The sequence below is a fragment of the Lissotriton helveticus genome, chromosome 5_1 (genome assembly GCF_964261635.1).
Source record: "Lissotriton helveticus chromosome 5_1, aLisHel1.1, whole genome shotgun sequence".
In the NCBI taxonomy this organism is placed as follows: Eukaryota; Metazoa; Chordata; class Amphibia; order Caudata; family Salamandridae; genus Lissotriton; species Lissotriton helveticus.
Window position 1 is genome coordinate 76,143,861 of NC_136065.1, and position 14,834 is coordinate 76,158,694.

General features: G+C 46.4%; 1 protein-coding gene across 1 annotated transcript in view; it reads right to left on the bottom strand.

The window, feature by feature from the left end:
• The window catches only part of CCHCR1 (coiled-coil alpha-helical rod protein 1), a 149,439-nt gene that overhangs the window by 85,659 nt on the left and 48,946 nt on the right, over positions 1 to 14,834 (bottom strand). The window contains exons 8-10 of the mRNA XM_078641730.1: positions 5,001 to 5,144; positions 4,254 to 4,364; positions 3,532 to 3,638 (exon numbers count right to left, since the gene is read on the bottom strand). Coding sequence (XP_078497856.1) covers positions 3,532 to 3,638; positions 4,254 to 4,364; positions 5,001 to 5,144 — 362 coding nt within the window. The remainder of the gene's footprint in view (positions 1 to 3,531; positions 3,639 to 4,253; positions 4,365 to 5,000; positions 5,145 to 14,834) is intronic.

Here is a 14,834-nt window from a genome sequence, read left to right on the forward strand (position 1 = left end):
GATTCATTCTGAATGGCAAGGACAAGGGGTCATGGAAAGCACTCTCTCATCTCATTCACAGCAAAATGCTATGTACCAACACTCTACAACCACAAGTGCAGTCACAAGATACGGGAAGTCAACATGGGGTGCTAATCCATTTGCAATGTAGAAGGCTGTGCCATGGGGCAGCACCCACTTTGTGAAAGGTGACGGCTGGCATCAAGGGAGAAGACAGCGGTCGATAGGACCATACCTCTGAATGCCATCCCATGTATGCTAAATTATTCTTTTTAAAGCTGACCTGTCAGCAGCAGAGGGGCTGCTTTACAAAGAAATCAGAATGCAGGGAATGTTAATGCAGGGACAAAGGTCTGTGGTCCCTTGCAGGCCTTAAACCTGCATTAACTCCAGTTCATAGGAGATCCCAAAATGTCTCCTGCCTCAAACATTTATCACACCACAAAATGAAGACGAGGGTCGGAAAAAGAAACGGGGGGGTGGGGGAGGCCTAGCTATCATCGCCAGAAATGAACTACAGATGAAGAGTTGCGCCCTAGGCAGCACCCCGCACTGCGAAACGCTGTCCTTCCACATTAAATTAACACAAAACTATACCTTTAATGGTCTTTTGGTCTACAGACCGCCTAAAGCCAAAACTGACCTGACAGCCACACTAAACCCCTTCTTAGAATCCAGCGTGCAATACCCCGACTTTACCATCTTGGGAGATTTTAACCTCCATCTTGAAAAAAGCGACAATACTGGAACAGCAGCGTTGACTGATACATTAAATAATCTGGCCCTAGAACAGCTAGTCCATACGGACACACACAAAGCAGGACACACTCTAGACGGTATCTTCACCTCTAACAAATACATTAAAATAATTGACTGCCTCCCCGTCCCTTGGTCGGATCACAAAATCATTATATTTTCTTTAACCCTAGATAATATAGTAGGAATAGCGTCTCCCCAGATACAAAACATACCTACTTCATATCTAGACTGGTCCAGGATAGACACCCTTAAACTACGAGACCACCTAGCATCACATATCCCCACATTACCTGAGGAATGTAACATGGCCACTGACCAAATCTCTAATTGGATAACATCGGCCATAAAAACAGCAGTACCACTAAAAAAGGCGACCTTCAGGAAAAAACAACCATCCCAACCCTGGTTTTCAGAAAATCTCAGGGCCCAGAAGCGAATATGCAGGAAACTAGAAAGGACATGGAGAATAAACTACAGCCCAGACAGCAGAACTGAATACATGATTTCCCTGAACGTATACAAAAAAATGATCTTTACCGCAAAAAGCCAGTATTTTATCCAGAAAATAGAGGAAGCAAAAAACTCTAGTCAAGAATTATTCTTAACAATAAAACAACTAGCCAAAGTAAAAGCTAACACCAATATGCCAGCCACTACAGAGTTCTGCAACACTCTGGGTCAATTTTTTATTGACAAAGGGACCCGGGTCTATGAATCTTTTAAAATCGACCAAATCACAATCTCCTACACAGGACAATAACGACCAAACCAAGGACTTAGCTACTAATACAACCTTAAAACCAGAGTTCAAATGTTGCCTCCCTGAGAAGGAACAGGTTCACCAGATTGTTATGGCGACTAAATCGGGGGCATATTCAGACCCATGCCCACCGAAAATATTTCATTTCTTCCCAGAGCTGTACAGTGAGCGATTGATCGGCCTTCTGGAACACATATTGAACTCAGGCACCTACCCCACCGTCTGGAAATCAACATCAGTCCTACCCCTTATGAAAAAACCCAATCTGGACCCAGAAGAACCCGGAAACTATAGGCCAATAGCTAGAATTCCTTTTGGTGCCAAGGTAGTTGAGAAACTGTTAAATAAACAACTTGCCCAATTTATTACCGAAACAAACATCCTGGATCCCTCACAGTACGGTTTCCGTGAAGGGCACGGCACCGAAACAGCCTTGCTGATGGCAGTGGAAGAGCTCAGGTGCGTGCTGGACGCTGGGGGGTAGGCCGCTTTGATATTATTAGACCTGTCAGCGGCCTTTGATACGGTGAACCATGGTACGCTCCTGGACCGACTAACAGCAGCAGGAGTCCACCAAGATGCTAGAAAGTTGTTGGCATCCTTCCTGGACAACAGAACATTCACAGTAGAATTGGGTGAGAAAAAATCTAAACCTTTTAACTCCCCATGTGGGGTCCCGCAGGGGTCCTCGCTGAGCCCACTCTCTTCAACCTATACGTAACACCGCTAGCCGAAATCATCAGGGCATGTGGCTTTTTGCCAATGTCATACGCAAATTGTAGTCTCCATTAAAAATAACACCTCAGACACGGCAAATAACTTAAAAAATTGCACGAAGCTGGTAAGCCTGTGGATGGAGCAAAATTGCCTAAGATTAAGCGGGGATAAGAGTGAGGTTATGCTACTGGGAACAAATACAGGAATTTGGTCCCCAGACTGGTGGCCGGAAGATCTTGGCAACTGTCCATCACCGGTGGCCAAAGTCAAAAATCTAGGCATCCTACAAGACAACAGACTCACTTTTGAGGCCCAAACCAACAAACTAGTATCCACGATGTGGTTCATCTTAAAACTGATCAGGAAACTTGTGCCATACATCCCCATGGACTCCCGAAAAACGGTGCTGACCACCTTAGCCCTATCAAGACTCGACTACGGTAATGCATTATATGCCGGGATGCAAGCCCAATACCTGACCAAATTACAACGCTTGCAAAACTCAGCAGCACGACTGATTGTAAACATCCCGAGATCAGAGCATATATCGCACCATCTCGACACGCTACACTGGCTCCCCCTGGCAAAACGAATTAGATTCAAATCACTATGTTTAACATATAAAGCGCTCCAAGGTTCAGGATCTTTGTTCCTTAGGACACACCTCAAGCCATACGTCCCCACAAGAGATCTACGGTCCAGCCAGGCAAAACTGATACAAGTTCCTAGGTTTAAACAAACTAGGTGGGGGGGCAGAAGCTTCCTGCTACATGCCGCCAAAGATTGGAATCAACTCCCTCTCGCAATCAAAAACAGTACCTCCCTAATGTCATTTAGGAAAGCAATTAAAACATGGCTATTCAAGTCCCGATAAACTAACCCTCATCAAGTCTCAGGACATCATGTCTTATCCACAGCGCCAAGACGCCCAAGGGCAGATGAGCGCTTTACAAAATCACAAATCAAATCAAACAATTGGTATGCAAAAACATCAAATGGTTCATAAGCCTACCTTTGTACACTAGTTCCAAGTTGTGAGTTGTTAAAGACAACTCCAGTTCACCTTCTGTGCTACTAAACAGTCTGAAGTGTTCTGATGTTTAATCTGTGGACTCAAGCTACGCCCCTAGGACGCTGGTGGAATCTGCCACACTGTCTGCAGGCCCCATCTCCCACCCGCAGTGAGATGAGTGCACCCTGCTATTTAAGTAAGCAAACTCCTCTCTTCCTTCTACAAAGTGACGATAATCTTCTCTTGTTCCCTAACTTTGATTTACAAACAGTGACTTTCTTACCTGCCCACAATTTTCTCCAGGTGCTGCAGTGCCTCCTCTGTTCGCTCTGCTCTTTGCAGGACTCCCGAAACCCCAGCCCGGGTTCGAGTGAGGTCCTCCTGTAGTGTCTGTGTAGGAGAAATAAAAGTTTTACCCATGTGAGGGAGGGATCAACTTCTCTGTGTCTGTTTCCCAGGCACACAAAAGATACATAGTTGCAACAGTAGTTCAAGCATTTCTCGGGTACACACCAGATACAGCACAAGGAACAGAAATGAATATATCCCTCACAAACAAGCTCCATTCACACAGAGCCTGTACAGCACTGCCACCAACAGTTCACCTTTCTCTCATACAAAGAAAACAGGCAAAGCACAAGCAGCACCTAAACAAGCCGAGGGGCAAACAAAATATCACACCCAACACAATGAAAGGGAAAACAGTAAAACTTTAAAACTTGTTAAAACTAAGCAAAGTTTCAAAGAAAGGCAATTTAAAACTTTATATAAAAGGGGTACAGAATACACAACAGTAGTGCATGCTTCCTCACACGTACAGCACAATACAACATGGTGAGCAGCAATGCAAATTTCCCTGAGGCACGCTACAGGTACAGCACAGGCAGCAGTAGTGCAAGCAACCCTTGCAACTAGAGTGGATACAGCATAAGTGGCAACAGTTGTGCAAGCTTCCCTTGCACTAGGAGTGTGTACAGCATAAGTGGCAAAGGTGCAAGAGTTTACCTTGTTGCTGACCTTCTCCATCTCTAGCTGGGCCGTCTTGTCCTGTAGGCTGTGGAGTAGCACAGCTTGTTTCCGATTACTCTCTTGCAGCTCTTCCTCCAGCTCCGCGATCTGATGTACAAGAAAAGAGAGGGAGGAGATCACAGCTGTCTCATGAGATAGCTTCATCCAGTTCAAACCGCAACAGGTTCTGTAGTGCTGTGCCCGTCCCCAAGCTATCCCGTTTAAGATGTGACAGGTTCTCTCTCTGCCAGATCCAAAGGCATCCAAACATTGTGGTGACAGGCTGATACCACCCATCCCTAGAAGTGAATGTTATACCTCTCCAGACTACACGGTATCCATTTCTAAAGGTGCCTAGCCAAAACCCAAACCCAGGAGGTGAAAGGATTTGTATCTTCATGGTACTCAAGGTAACATCTACTATTAGAATTGACGGGCTCCTTGTCCCCGCTCCTATTCTAGAACTGTCCTGTCTCAGAGGTGACAAGGCTTTAGTTGTGCTATTCCAAATACGACAAATGTCCAAGAGTGACTGGCTCTGTATCCTAGTACTGATTCCCGGAGGCCTCAGTTCCTAGAGCTTACAAGCTCTGTAATTCATATGCCATCTTGTGCTAGAGGTGACAAACTTTGTGGACCCAGATTAACTCTTTGAAACAGTCCATTCTCACAGCATGCTACCCACCTCCATACTCCCCAGAATACAGCCTTCCTTCACCACCACCCAGGCAAACCCCTTCGCACCTTGCTATGGATGTGCCGCGCGTCGTTCTCCTGGTTAAGCTCCTGTGCCTTCAGTTGCACCATCAAAGCAAAGACTTTCTTCCTCCAGCAGGTCAGGAGGGCTGCAGCCGCTGGGGAGTCCATATCTAGAGCGTCTGATCGGACCTGGAAACGGAGGGGAATCAGGGCAATCAGTTGAAAATGGTTACCATTGAACTATGACCACTTTTGTTCTGAGCATAATATGGACTACAACCTGGCCTGTGGGAAGAATTCACTAACATCTAAACCATCCTTTTCCACACACAAAAAATGCATGTATGCGAGAACATAATTTACCACAATCTTGCAGCTTTATATAACTAAATTTTCACCCAGGTCATTGCCAGCTAGGAAATTGTAAACTTGATTGAAAAACACATAACTGACCCCAACGGATAATCGACCCTGCCAAGAAAAACTGAAAATGAGGGATTTTAGCAGTTTCAGGATTCGGACAAATCTGAGGAGAAGACCGGCAAATATGGGAAGACTTTTCTACATTTAGGTGCTAGACATGACAACCACGGACTGCCAGCTTTCTTGTGCCAGGCTTGGAGCACTGAGCTCCAGGCAGACACAGATAGCAAGGGGAAATCACTGAGGGAGATTTGGAGAGTCCTAAAAAGTAGATTGTTGGGGATATTCCATTGCATGTGGAGAGACATAGGAAGCGTGGTGTGGCTCTCCTTTCTTTAAAAAGCACCTGGGCAGAATTGGCCTTTTTGCAAAAGAGGGGAGACCCGTGAAAAGGCATATGCGTGAGGGATGCCGGGATGTCACCTGAGAATTCGGTGGAACTCATCCATGCGTGGCACTGGAGTACCATGCTAGTTCTGCCTAAACAGTCAGTCATTTATAAGTCTCACCTTAAGATGTATTTGGCTACATTCTAGCCATCCTCATTAGTTTGAGCCATGTTGGCACAGAATTCCTCCAAGTCTGCTGGTAAGATCTCAGCAACATGTTCCATACTGCAATGGAGTGCCTCCCCGCAAGTAGCTGGCTCTGTCCGATTGAAAGGTGACTCTAAGCGAGGAATACACATGTTTCCCGTAAGTATCAATTCTCTTCAACTCTCTATTCAGGGAAGTCATAGGGAATGAGTTTGGGTTAATCCTGCTAGTGGAAGCAGAGAGATCTGGCTCCCAAGATTTTGCAGCAAAAACAAAAGGTCACTTGGAGCAGGTCTGTGGCGTTGTGCTACCTTTCTATTTATACCTGGGCAGGAACTTGGTTTAGCACAGATGCCCATGAGAGTGGCAGTCAGGCCTTCGCTGAATGGAAGGAAGGGCTTGGACGAGGTTTAACCAGGCTGCTAATCTTCAATTTTCACCTCAACAGACTGGAACTGGAAATTCAGGACTTCAACTGCTGAGGTCATCAGACTTATGACCGCGGCAAATGAGGTGGTCTCTTCCATTGAAGGACCCGGGGAGAACCCAGTCCCATGTCTGGGAAAGTGTCCAAGCCACTGACCTCTTAAAGGTCCAAACAGAAATTGTTGTCATATTGTGCGAGAAATTCAGCCCCATCATCGCTAAAGGATGGTTGAGTTTGTTCTGAACCTGATCCATGAAGTTGGAGTTGGCCCCAAGCCGAAGGTGCTGTTTTCTCTGAATCAGAGTGAACTGGGGTTAGGTGCATCACAACTATTCCAGGATTCTAGTTCAGTCGGGGTGGAAACAGATTTGATTCAGAGACTGACAGGACAATAGAATCGGTTTCATCCTCAGCGGCGGGGCCGCCGTTAACGTGGCAGGAATGACATGGATCTTGGTGCCGGTCATAGAGTTAACTCTGGAGTTAGACTGAACCTGAAATGGGTTTTAAAGGAACAGAAGGCAGCAAAGATGATCCACCAGCTCAGCTGGAGGCCTCTGTGGATCCATGGGGCCCCCAACACACAGCAGAGGGAGCCAGCAGGGTGACAAAGATCCACAACATGGTTTCCTTGAAAGAATCAAGGTCCTGGAAATTTGGGGTGCATCTGATAAGTTATAGGATTAGCTCCTGGGCAGCGAAGAGGGGACGAGATCGATGGGTACTTTAACGCCCTCGCAACTTCTCAGAGGTACAGTGGCAAGACTGAAATGAGTCTTGTTTGAACTTCTTACATTTCTTCTTGGACTTGGAATTACCCAAAGATTTGGGCTGTGAAGAAGTTCGGTTATTGATGTGGGTCCACACTCTCAACATTGGACAGGACTTGCGTGACTTTCTGGGGTGCTAGGTGATGTACAGCTTGACTTTGCGATTCCAGATCACCTGTGGATGCATGCAATGATACTTCTCGCACTACTTGGAGTCGCGGTCCAAACATAAGTGACACACCTGCTTGCGACAGTCCCTACAAAGGTTTACTATATATAACTTCACATATATTTATCTTGCTTGATATATATATATATAAATGTATATATATATATATATATATCTTCAAAGTACGCAGATGTGGAGTTAAGAATCGTGAATCTATAATCTATACTTACCTATTTGCACTTTGCCATATTTTGGTCCTCGATATTTTTGACACAATATTCTGTCCGCTCGATATTTTTGTTACGTTATTCTGTCCGTGATCCCACTGGAGCCAGTTTGGAAAGTCAGACATTAGTGGTGTAGATACCAGAGGGACTTCTTAAATTATTTACCTCTCAGAGTTCCTCTTATGAGTATTTTCTGACATCGAGGGGGAAAGGCCAGGAATCCACCTGCACACTTTTTGTCTGGTGGAGGGGGTGCTGGGATAAAAATAAATCTGATGTAAACTTAAAATCCAAGCTCAAATTGAGCCTGGACTCTAGTACAGATTTAAGCTCAAGTGCAATAGAAAACATACATGGTCCACCTTACTTCTTTGGATTGTAGTGAACATGTGAATGGTGTTGAGTGATGGTAGTTATTATATCATGGGGCACCAGGAGTTTCAACTCTTTTTCTAGTAAGATAGTAACATGTCTTTAGGGACCAGGAGTCATCATGTGTTTAATTTAACGCTTCTCATGCCTAATGCTTACAGGATAACATCCGGTGTACCCGATTACCCTCGCTGACAGGTTACATTTGAATTTCCCCCTACACCACACTGAAGGTTAGAGAGGTTAAGGCAAGCCATATAGAAGGGTTTTATTGGTCCTGACAAAATCCCTATAATGCTTTTGCAAAACAAGCATTTTGACCTGTTTTAGAGATAAGGTAGGTGTCCTGATATCATTAAAACTAAGTACAGAGCCGTTGGATCGCTTTAGCTCGTTTTGTGAGGATAGAGGTCTTGTTATCAACACTACCAAGACGAAGCTTATGGCCATCTCGCCTTCAAAAAGATTCAAGAACAATGTCTCCCTTAACGGTACCCCTTTGGAGCTGATAGACTCATTCGACTATTTGGGGGTAAGGGTTAATAGTAGGATGACTTGGAAGGATAATTTGGCTAAAATGCTTTTAAATCACAAACGAGTTTCAGGAGCGATCCTACGGAACAGCGAGAGTCTATGAGTAAACCTGTAGCCCCGGCTCTCGCGGTGTACGAAGGTCAAGCCCTGCCTTCGGCAGTCTATGGATCTGAGCTGTGGGGGTTCGAGAATACAACCGATCTAGTGACATCATAAAATAGGTTCCTGAGAGAATTGGTGTCACTCCCCATCTCTACTCCGGTAATACCCCTACGACAAGATACGGGTAGCCGCTCTCTGAAAGACATAGTTTGTCTGCGCCAGCTACTTTTGTGGGTACGTCTTAGAAGGACCCCAGAACTTTCAAAGTATGCGGCTGTCTTGGATGAACTAATCTTACTCAACTCGGGTAATAAGATTAAGTGGTTGAGTAACCTTAGACAGCTGGTTTTAAAACTAGGTTTGAATGAAATATGGGCTAGCCAAACTCCACCCCCAAAGCAAGTAATGAAGAAACTATATTGGGACTGGGTACAGGAGGAGGACTTGTGTAGAGGCAAAAGGGGTACCCTTACAGAGCGGTTCCTAGAGTTTAAACCCGTAAGGAAACTCGAACCGTTCCTTGACTTTATACAAAAACCCCTGGACAGATCACTCTATTTAAAACTAAGGTTCGGGACCCTCCCGGTGAATGAAATTACTGCAGGGTGGAAAAAGCCAAGTTCCCCAGTAATATCCTGCCCTGGGTGTGCAGCCCCTAAGTAGTCCATGGCTCATCTCCTCTTTGCATGCCAGCATATAGGGGTGCAAGGAAGACAGGGTTAAAACCACTATGTAAGGAGCTAGGCCTTAGGTGTCATAAGATGGCCTTGAGGGTTTTTACCACAGATACGTCTTCTCTAGCTATGGTCTGTGGGGTAGCAAAATTCCTGGGCAGCGCCTGGCAGACTCGCCTGCGTAGGATAAAGCAATCTCCCCCATAGATGATTTTATACGGATTATGCTATGCTGCTTTTATGTGATTTTTAATTTCTGTTTTTATTGTATATACTATTTTTAAAGTAATACTTTTGTATTTTTAACGCACAATTGTATGTACGAATGGATTGGTGGTTCTTTTTATATTGTAAAGGATGTGTATACTTTTATGATAAAATTTTATCAAATAAAGTACATACATTCATTCACAAAAAAAAAAAGTACCGAGCCCATTCGCAATACAGTTTTAACTGATCATGACACTTCTCATATTACCGAAAAACAGTTCAAACGAAGAGCTCAATGAACCTGCTAAGCACCAATTTTTGCTGGAGAGGGAGCACAACCTATGATGAAACATGCCAACTTATGTCGGCGAGGGTATGCATCCTTTTTCTCAATAACTTAGTCTGCTATCATTTTTGGGGCGGGAATATCCACTTCATGGAGTTCTCCTGCCTTGACTGCCTAAATGCATGTGAAACTGGTATCCGGACTTTATCTAGCATGTGTACAGAAACCTAGGCCTGTTCCTGACAACCTGACATCCAGGACTGGTCGTGACTTGAAATGGAGCACCAAGCAGGCCCTCAAAGTAGGCCATGGAGTACTCTACGTGTCCTGGGTGTATCACATAAAGTAGTTTCTACGGTGTACAGTGGTTTGTAGTGTGATCAGATGTTTTTCCTTGCATCAGCGATCGCGTGGTTTACTGACCACTCATGTAAAATTCCACTGCAAGGTGAAATCCAGAACCTAGTGACGACCTTCTTTGTGTATGTGCAGGGCATATACAGCGAGCGTGTGACACAGTGGTAACATCTCAGCATCTGTGTTCTGAGGCCAGAGGTATCCATTTTGGATGTCCCTGGTTGTAGCATGGTCAAAAAAGAGGGCGAGGACAGCTCCCCCAGATAGTGGAAGGGGGCTACCTGCGGTCCTGTAGCTGGAGGCTAGAAAACCAGACATTGAACTGAGAGCAGATGAAGAACCATGAGGGTGGAAACGCCACCCCATCAGCCTGGATGGCAGCGATCAACCAGTAACCTTGGGTAGCTCGGGCCCTGACATGGCCAGAGCACTCCCCCCAGGTTTCCTCATTTCTCATCTGGACAGGCCTGTGGGGAGGGGAGGAGGAATTGCTATCCTCTATAGAGATACGCTAGTTTGTAAGGTTCAGAACGGAGGGGTGAGTGACTGTGAGAGCTGCCAGTTCTCTCTCCGCTTAACATCTACTGCGTCCATGGCAGGATTGCTGATCTATCGCCCACCTGGAACCCTGGGAAATTTTTCCAACTCTTTTCTAGAAACAATTGCACTTCTCGCTTCCTCAACGGCCAACTTCGTTGCTCTAGGGGATTTCAACATCCATCTTGATGACCCCTCTAACTCCCTGGGAGCAGATCTGCTAAGTGACCTCAAAGCTTTTGGGATCAACCTGGCCAACTCGGGTGCTACCCACGAGAAGGGCCACTTGTTGGACCCTATATTCTCTAACTCGGACCACCTTAAATCACTCCCAGCGCTGGCGCTGCCCTGGACAGACCATTTTTTGGTTCCTGCATTGTGGCAGTTTGACATCCCAGCTGCGCTGGTCCCTAGGGTTCATACTGTGGAAAGAGCTTGGTCGAGGCTCCCAGTGGATATTTGGGCGGTTCATCTGGAGGCGACCCGGCCTCCCCTTGGGTCTAATCCGCTAGTCGCAGATGCGAATTTAAACATCTGGATCACTAACTCGTTGGATGCCCTCCTCCCCAAAAAGAAACAACTTACCAGGGGGAAGAGAGTGGGATCGGCGCCTTGGTACACATTCTAGCTGAGAACATTGAGGAAGGGCTGCAAGAGGTTAGAGCGGACTTGGAGGAGAGATTGGAGTGAAACGAGCCGGAAAGCATATCGGGCGGCTCTGAGTACCTACAAATCTGCTATTCGGGTAGCAAAATCCGGATTCTTTGAGGAGAGAATAGGCCTTGCGGCCAACTCCTCGAAAGAGTCATTTAGGGTCATTAAAGAACTACTGAAACCCCCGAACCTCAGGTCATTCACGAGGACCCACGTGAGAAATGCTCAGAACTGGCCTTTTTCTTTAAAACGAAAATTGATAATATCCTTGCATCCCTTCCCCGGCAATCGGAGGAGGTCTCCTCCGGTGGCAGCTCAAGCCCTCAGCCAAGGGTGCGATCAGCAGAGTTGGTTTCTCCTGGTCCTGTCACTGTGGAGGAAGTCCTTTCAGTCTTGACGACTATGAAAAGTGGCTCTCCGAAAGACCCTGCACCCATGAAATATCTAAAGCAGGTAGCCCCTACCATCGGCGGCCCTGTGACGGACCTTATAAACCTGTCTCTCACCCAAGGACTGGTACCCCCCAGTTGGAAAGGTGCGGTCGTCAAGGCTCTTTTGAAGAAGCCAAATCTGGACCCTGCCGACCTTGCCAACTTTAGGCCTATCTCCCTGCTGCCTGGCCTCAGTAAGGTGGCGGAGAAGTTGGTGAATAGTCGCCTTTCGGGCTTTTTGGAGGCCAACTCCCTCCTGGGCGATTCCCAAACGGGTTTTCGCCCCGGTCAGGGGACTGACACTGCCCTGCTGGCAGTCGTGGAGAATGCGAGGAGCATTCTGGATTCAGGGGGATCGGTGGCAGTGATCCTCCTGGACCTTAGTGCTGCTTTTGACACCGTAGACCATCAGGTGCTTCTCCAACGGCTGTCGGGGTGGGGGTCTCTGGGTTGGCCCTCAAGTGGTTCGCTTCCTTTTTGGAAGGCCGGACATTTGAGGTGTGGGAAGGCCATGAGAAATCATTCTCAGTTCCTCTCCAGTGTGGTGTGCCACAGGGCTCTTCGTTGAGCCCTACCTTATTCAACGTTTATATGGCCCCTCTGGAGAGTGTGGTACTGCCTCTGGGTATTAAGATCATCAGCTATGCTGATGATACTCAGTTGGTGGTAGGCCTCTCCCAGTCGGCTTACCAACCTGACCGGCTGCACTCGTGTCTGGATAAGATCTACACCTGGATGTGCAGCTCAGCTCTCAAGCTTAACGGCTCCAAAACGGAACTGATGCTGCTGGGGAATTCCCTTCCATCTTTATCTCCTAGCAGCTGGCCCGACTGTCTGGGTCCGGTACCTTCCCCCAAGCATGAGATCAAGAGCTTGGGGGTGTGGCTCGAGCAGGATCTTTCTTTTAAAACGCACGCAAAAAAAACAGCAGGCGTGTGTTTTGGCCTGCTCCGATCAGCCCGGAAGATTCTACCTCTCCTCCCAGCGGCTTCTAGGAGGTTACTCGTTCAGGGGCTTATCATCTCGCGGTTGGATTTTAGTAACGCGTTGTTTCTGGGTGCTCCAGAATCCACCCTGAACAAACTGCAGCAAGTGCAGAACGCGGCCGCCAGGCTCCTGACGGGCCTTCCTAGGCATCAGTCCGCTCGCCCTGCGCTGAAGGCGCTGCACTGGCTCCCTGTCAGGAAAAGGGTGAAATTTAAGTCACTCTGTATCGCCCACAAAATTCTGCAGGGGGCAGGCCCACCCATCCTGGGGGATATGGTTCAGCCTTATAAGGCCTCCCGCTCGCTCCGTTCCGATCATCTACATCTGTTGCAGGTTCGGAGGGTGAGGAAGGCAAGAACCGGTGGCAGAAGGTTTTCTATCAAGGTAGCCACCCTGTGGAATTCCCTCCCTTTGCACCTACGCTCGGAAGCGAGTCTCCTACGGTTCCGCAAACTTTTAAAAACCTTCTTATTTTCTGTCTAGTGCTTGCCCTTCTGTGATAGCGTATCTGTCTGGTTGAGCGCGGGGATGCCCAAGGGTAACCAGGCGCTATATAAAACTCATTAATAATAATAATAATAATAATAATAACTGCACCTGGGGCCAAGTAGACTGAGACACACTGGCAAATCTGCTGCACCCACTTGAGATTTTGTTACAAAACTCACTAAGGACATAAAGCGGAGCTGCACACTTAACTTGTGAAAGCTTTTGAGTGATCTGCATCTGAGCCTAGTTGTTGCCTATGACCTAGACTTAATATTAGCGGGATGTTTACCATAGCAGAAGGAAAGACGGTTACTGGGTAAGGAAGGGGAAGTGTGGCACCTCATGGTAAAATTATAGCTTATGACAACCCTGCATGATGTACTAATTGGATTGTGTAATATTTAGTTCTGCCAGGAGATCAAAATACTTTCTTGTTCAGAAAGGTAAGCACTGGGCTGGACATTACGTTAATGTGTGTATTGTTTGACTGTTGAGTTCGGAGCTCTTGCCCCTCACATTACGTCTCTGAGAAGCCTTTGTTTGCTCGCCCAGCCTACCCTGACAGTCAAGTGCAGAAATGGTTTTAGTTGGCTCAGTTTGCAGAGGACACACTCAGGACACCAGTTGCAAACAACCGGTTGTGGACAATCTGTCCAGACCCTAGACGAGATCTGACATCCATTAAAAAAAAGTCCCATTTAGTAAGGTGAAGTCTTCAAATAAGTCAGTCACACAGCCCTTGCAGGTAGTAGTCTCAGGGAGGTTGTGCTAAGACTGCTCTATAATATCCAAAGATCATGAGGGTTTTTTATGAGAGTAACCAATAACTCATGACCCTGGTCACACAGGTACAAGTGATCCATTCCCTCATGATCTTTGTATACTACATGGCAGCGGAATGGATCATTGCTTCTCCCTCCCTTCCCCATTTTTGATTTCATATGCTCTATAATATCCTCCATCTCCCTCCTGAATATACGTATTTTAACAGTCAAAGTAGGGTGAAAAGTTGGCTTTGCCACAGGATTTGGAAGTCACATTAACCTACTGAGAAATCAAATGAGCTTGAGTTGCTGGCCAAGGAACTGCTGGTAGGAAAGCCCTTACTTTATCCGGCATCTTTGAGCTTCCAATACTCTTACAAAACCTCATGTGGATGACATGCTTGCCGCAAAGATGCATATTTAACGTTTTTATATAATGCAGAGCACCAAAACGTATGATGATGCATTACATAAAACAACAAAAAAGCACAGTCTACAATGAACACCCTACAACAAAAATAGTAATACCATAGCAGAAAGGCAAGCGAACACTTTACAGCAGCTGTATTGGGAGGAAGGCGCGCCTCAGGATAGGTAGGAACAAATAGTAGATTATCTTAGTCTGACAAATAACCAGAGAGATTCGTTTTCAGGTGTTTGTGGAAGGACACAAAGGTGAGTTTACTCTTACCAGGGTGCGTATATTCTTACCAGGGTGTGTTTACTCTTACCAGGGTGCGTTTACTCTTACCGCGGTGTGGGTGCGTTTACTCTTACCAGGGTGCGCTTGCGTTTACTCTAAGCCGGGGCGTTTACTCTTAGCTGGGTGTGTTTTCTTTTAAGGCTGGTGCTAGTGAGCTCCACAAAAGTGAAGCAGCACCTGAGAAGGACTGATGCTGAATAGTTTTGATGACGGATGGCTTGAGTAGG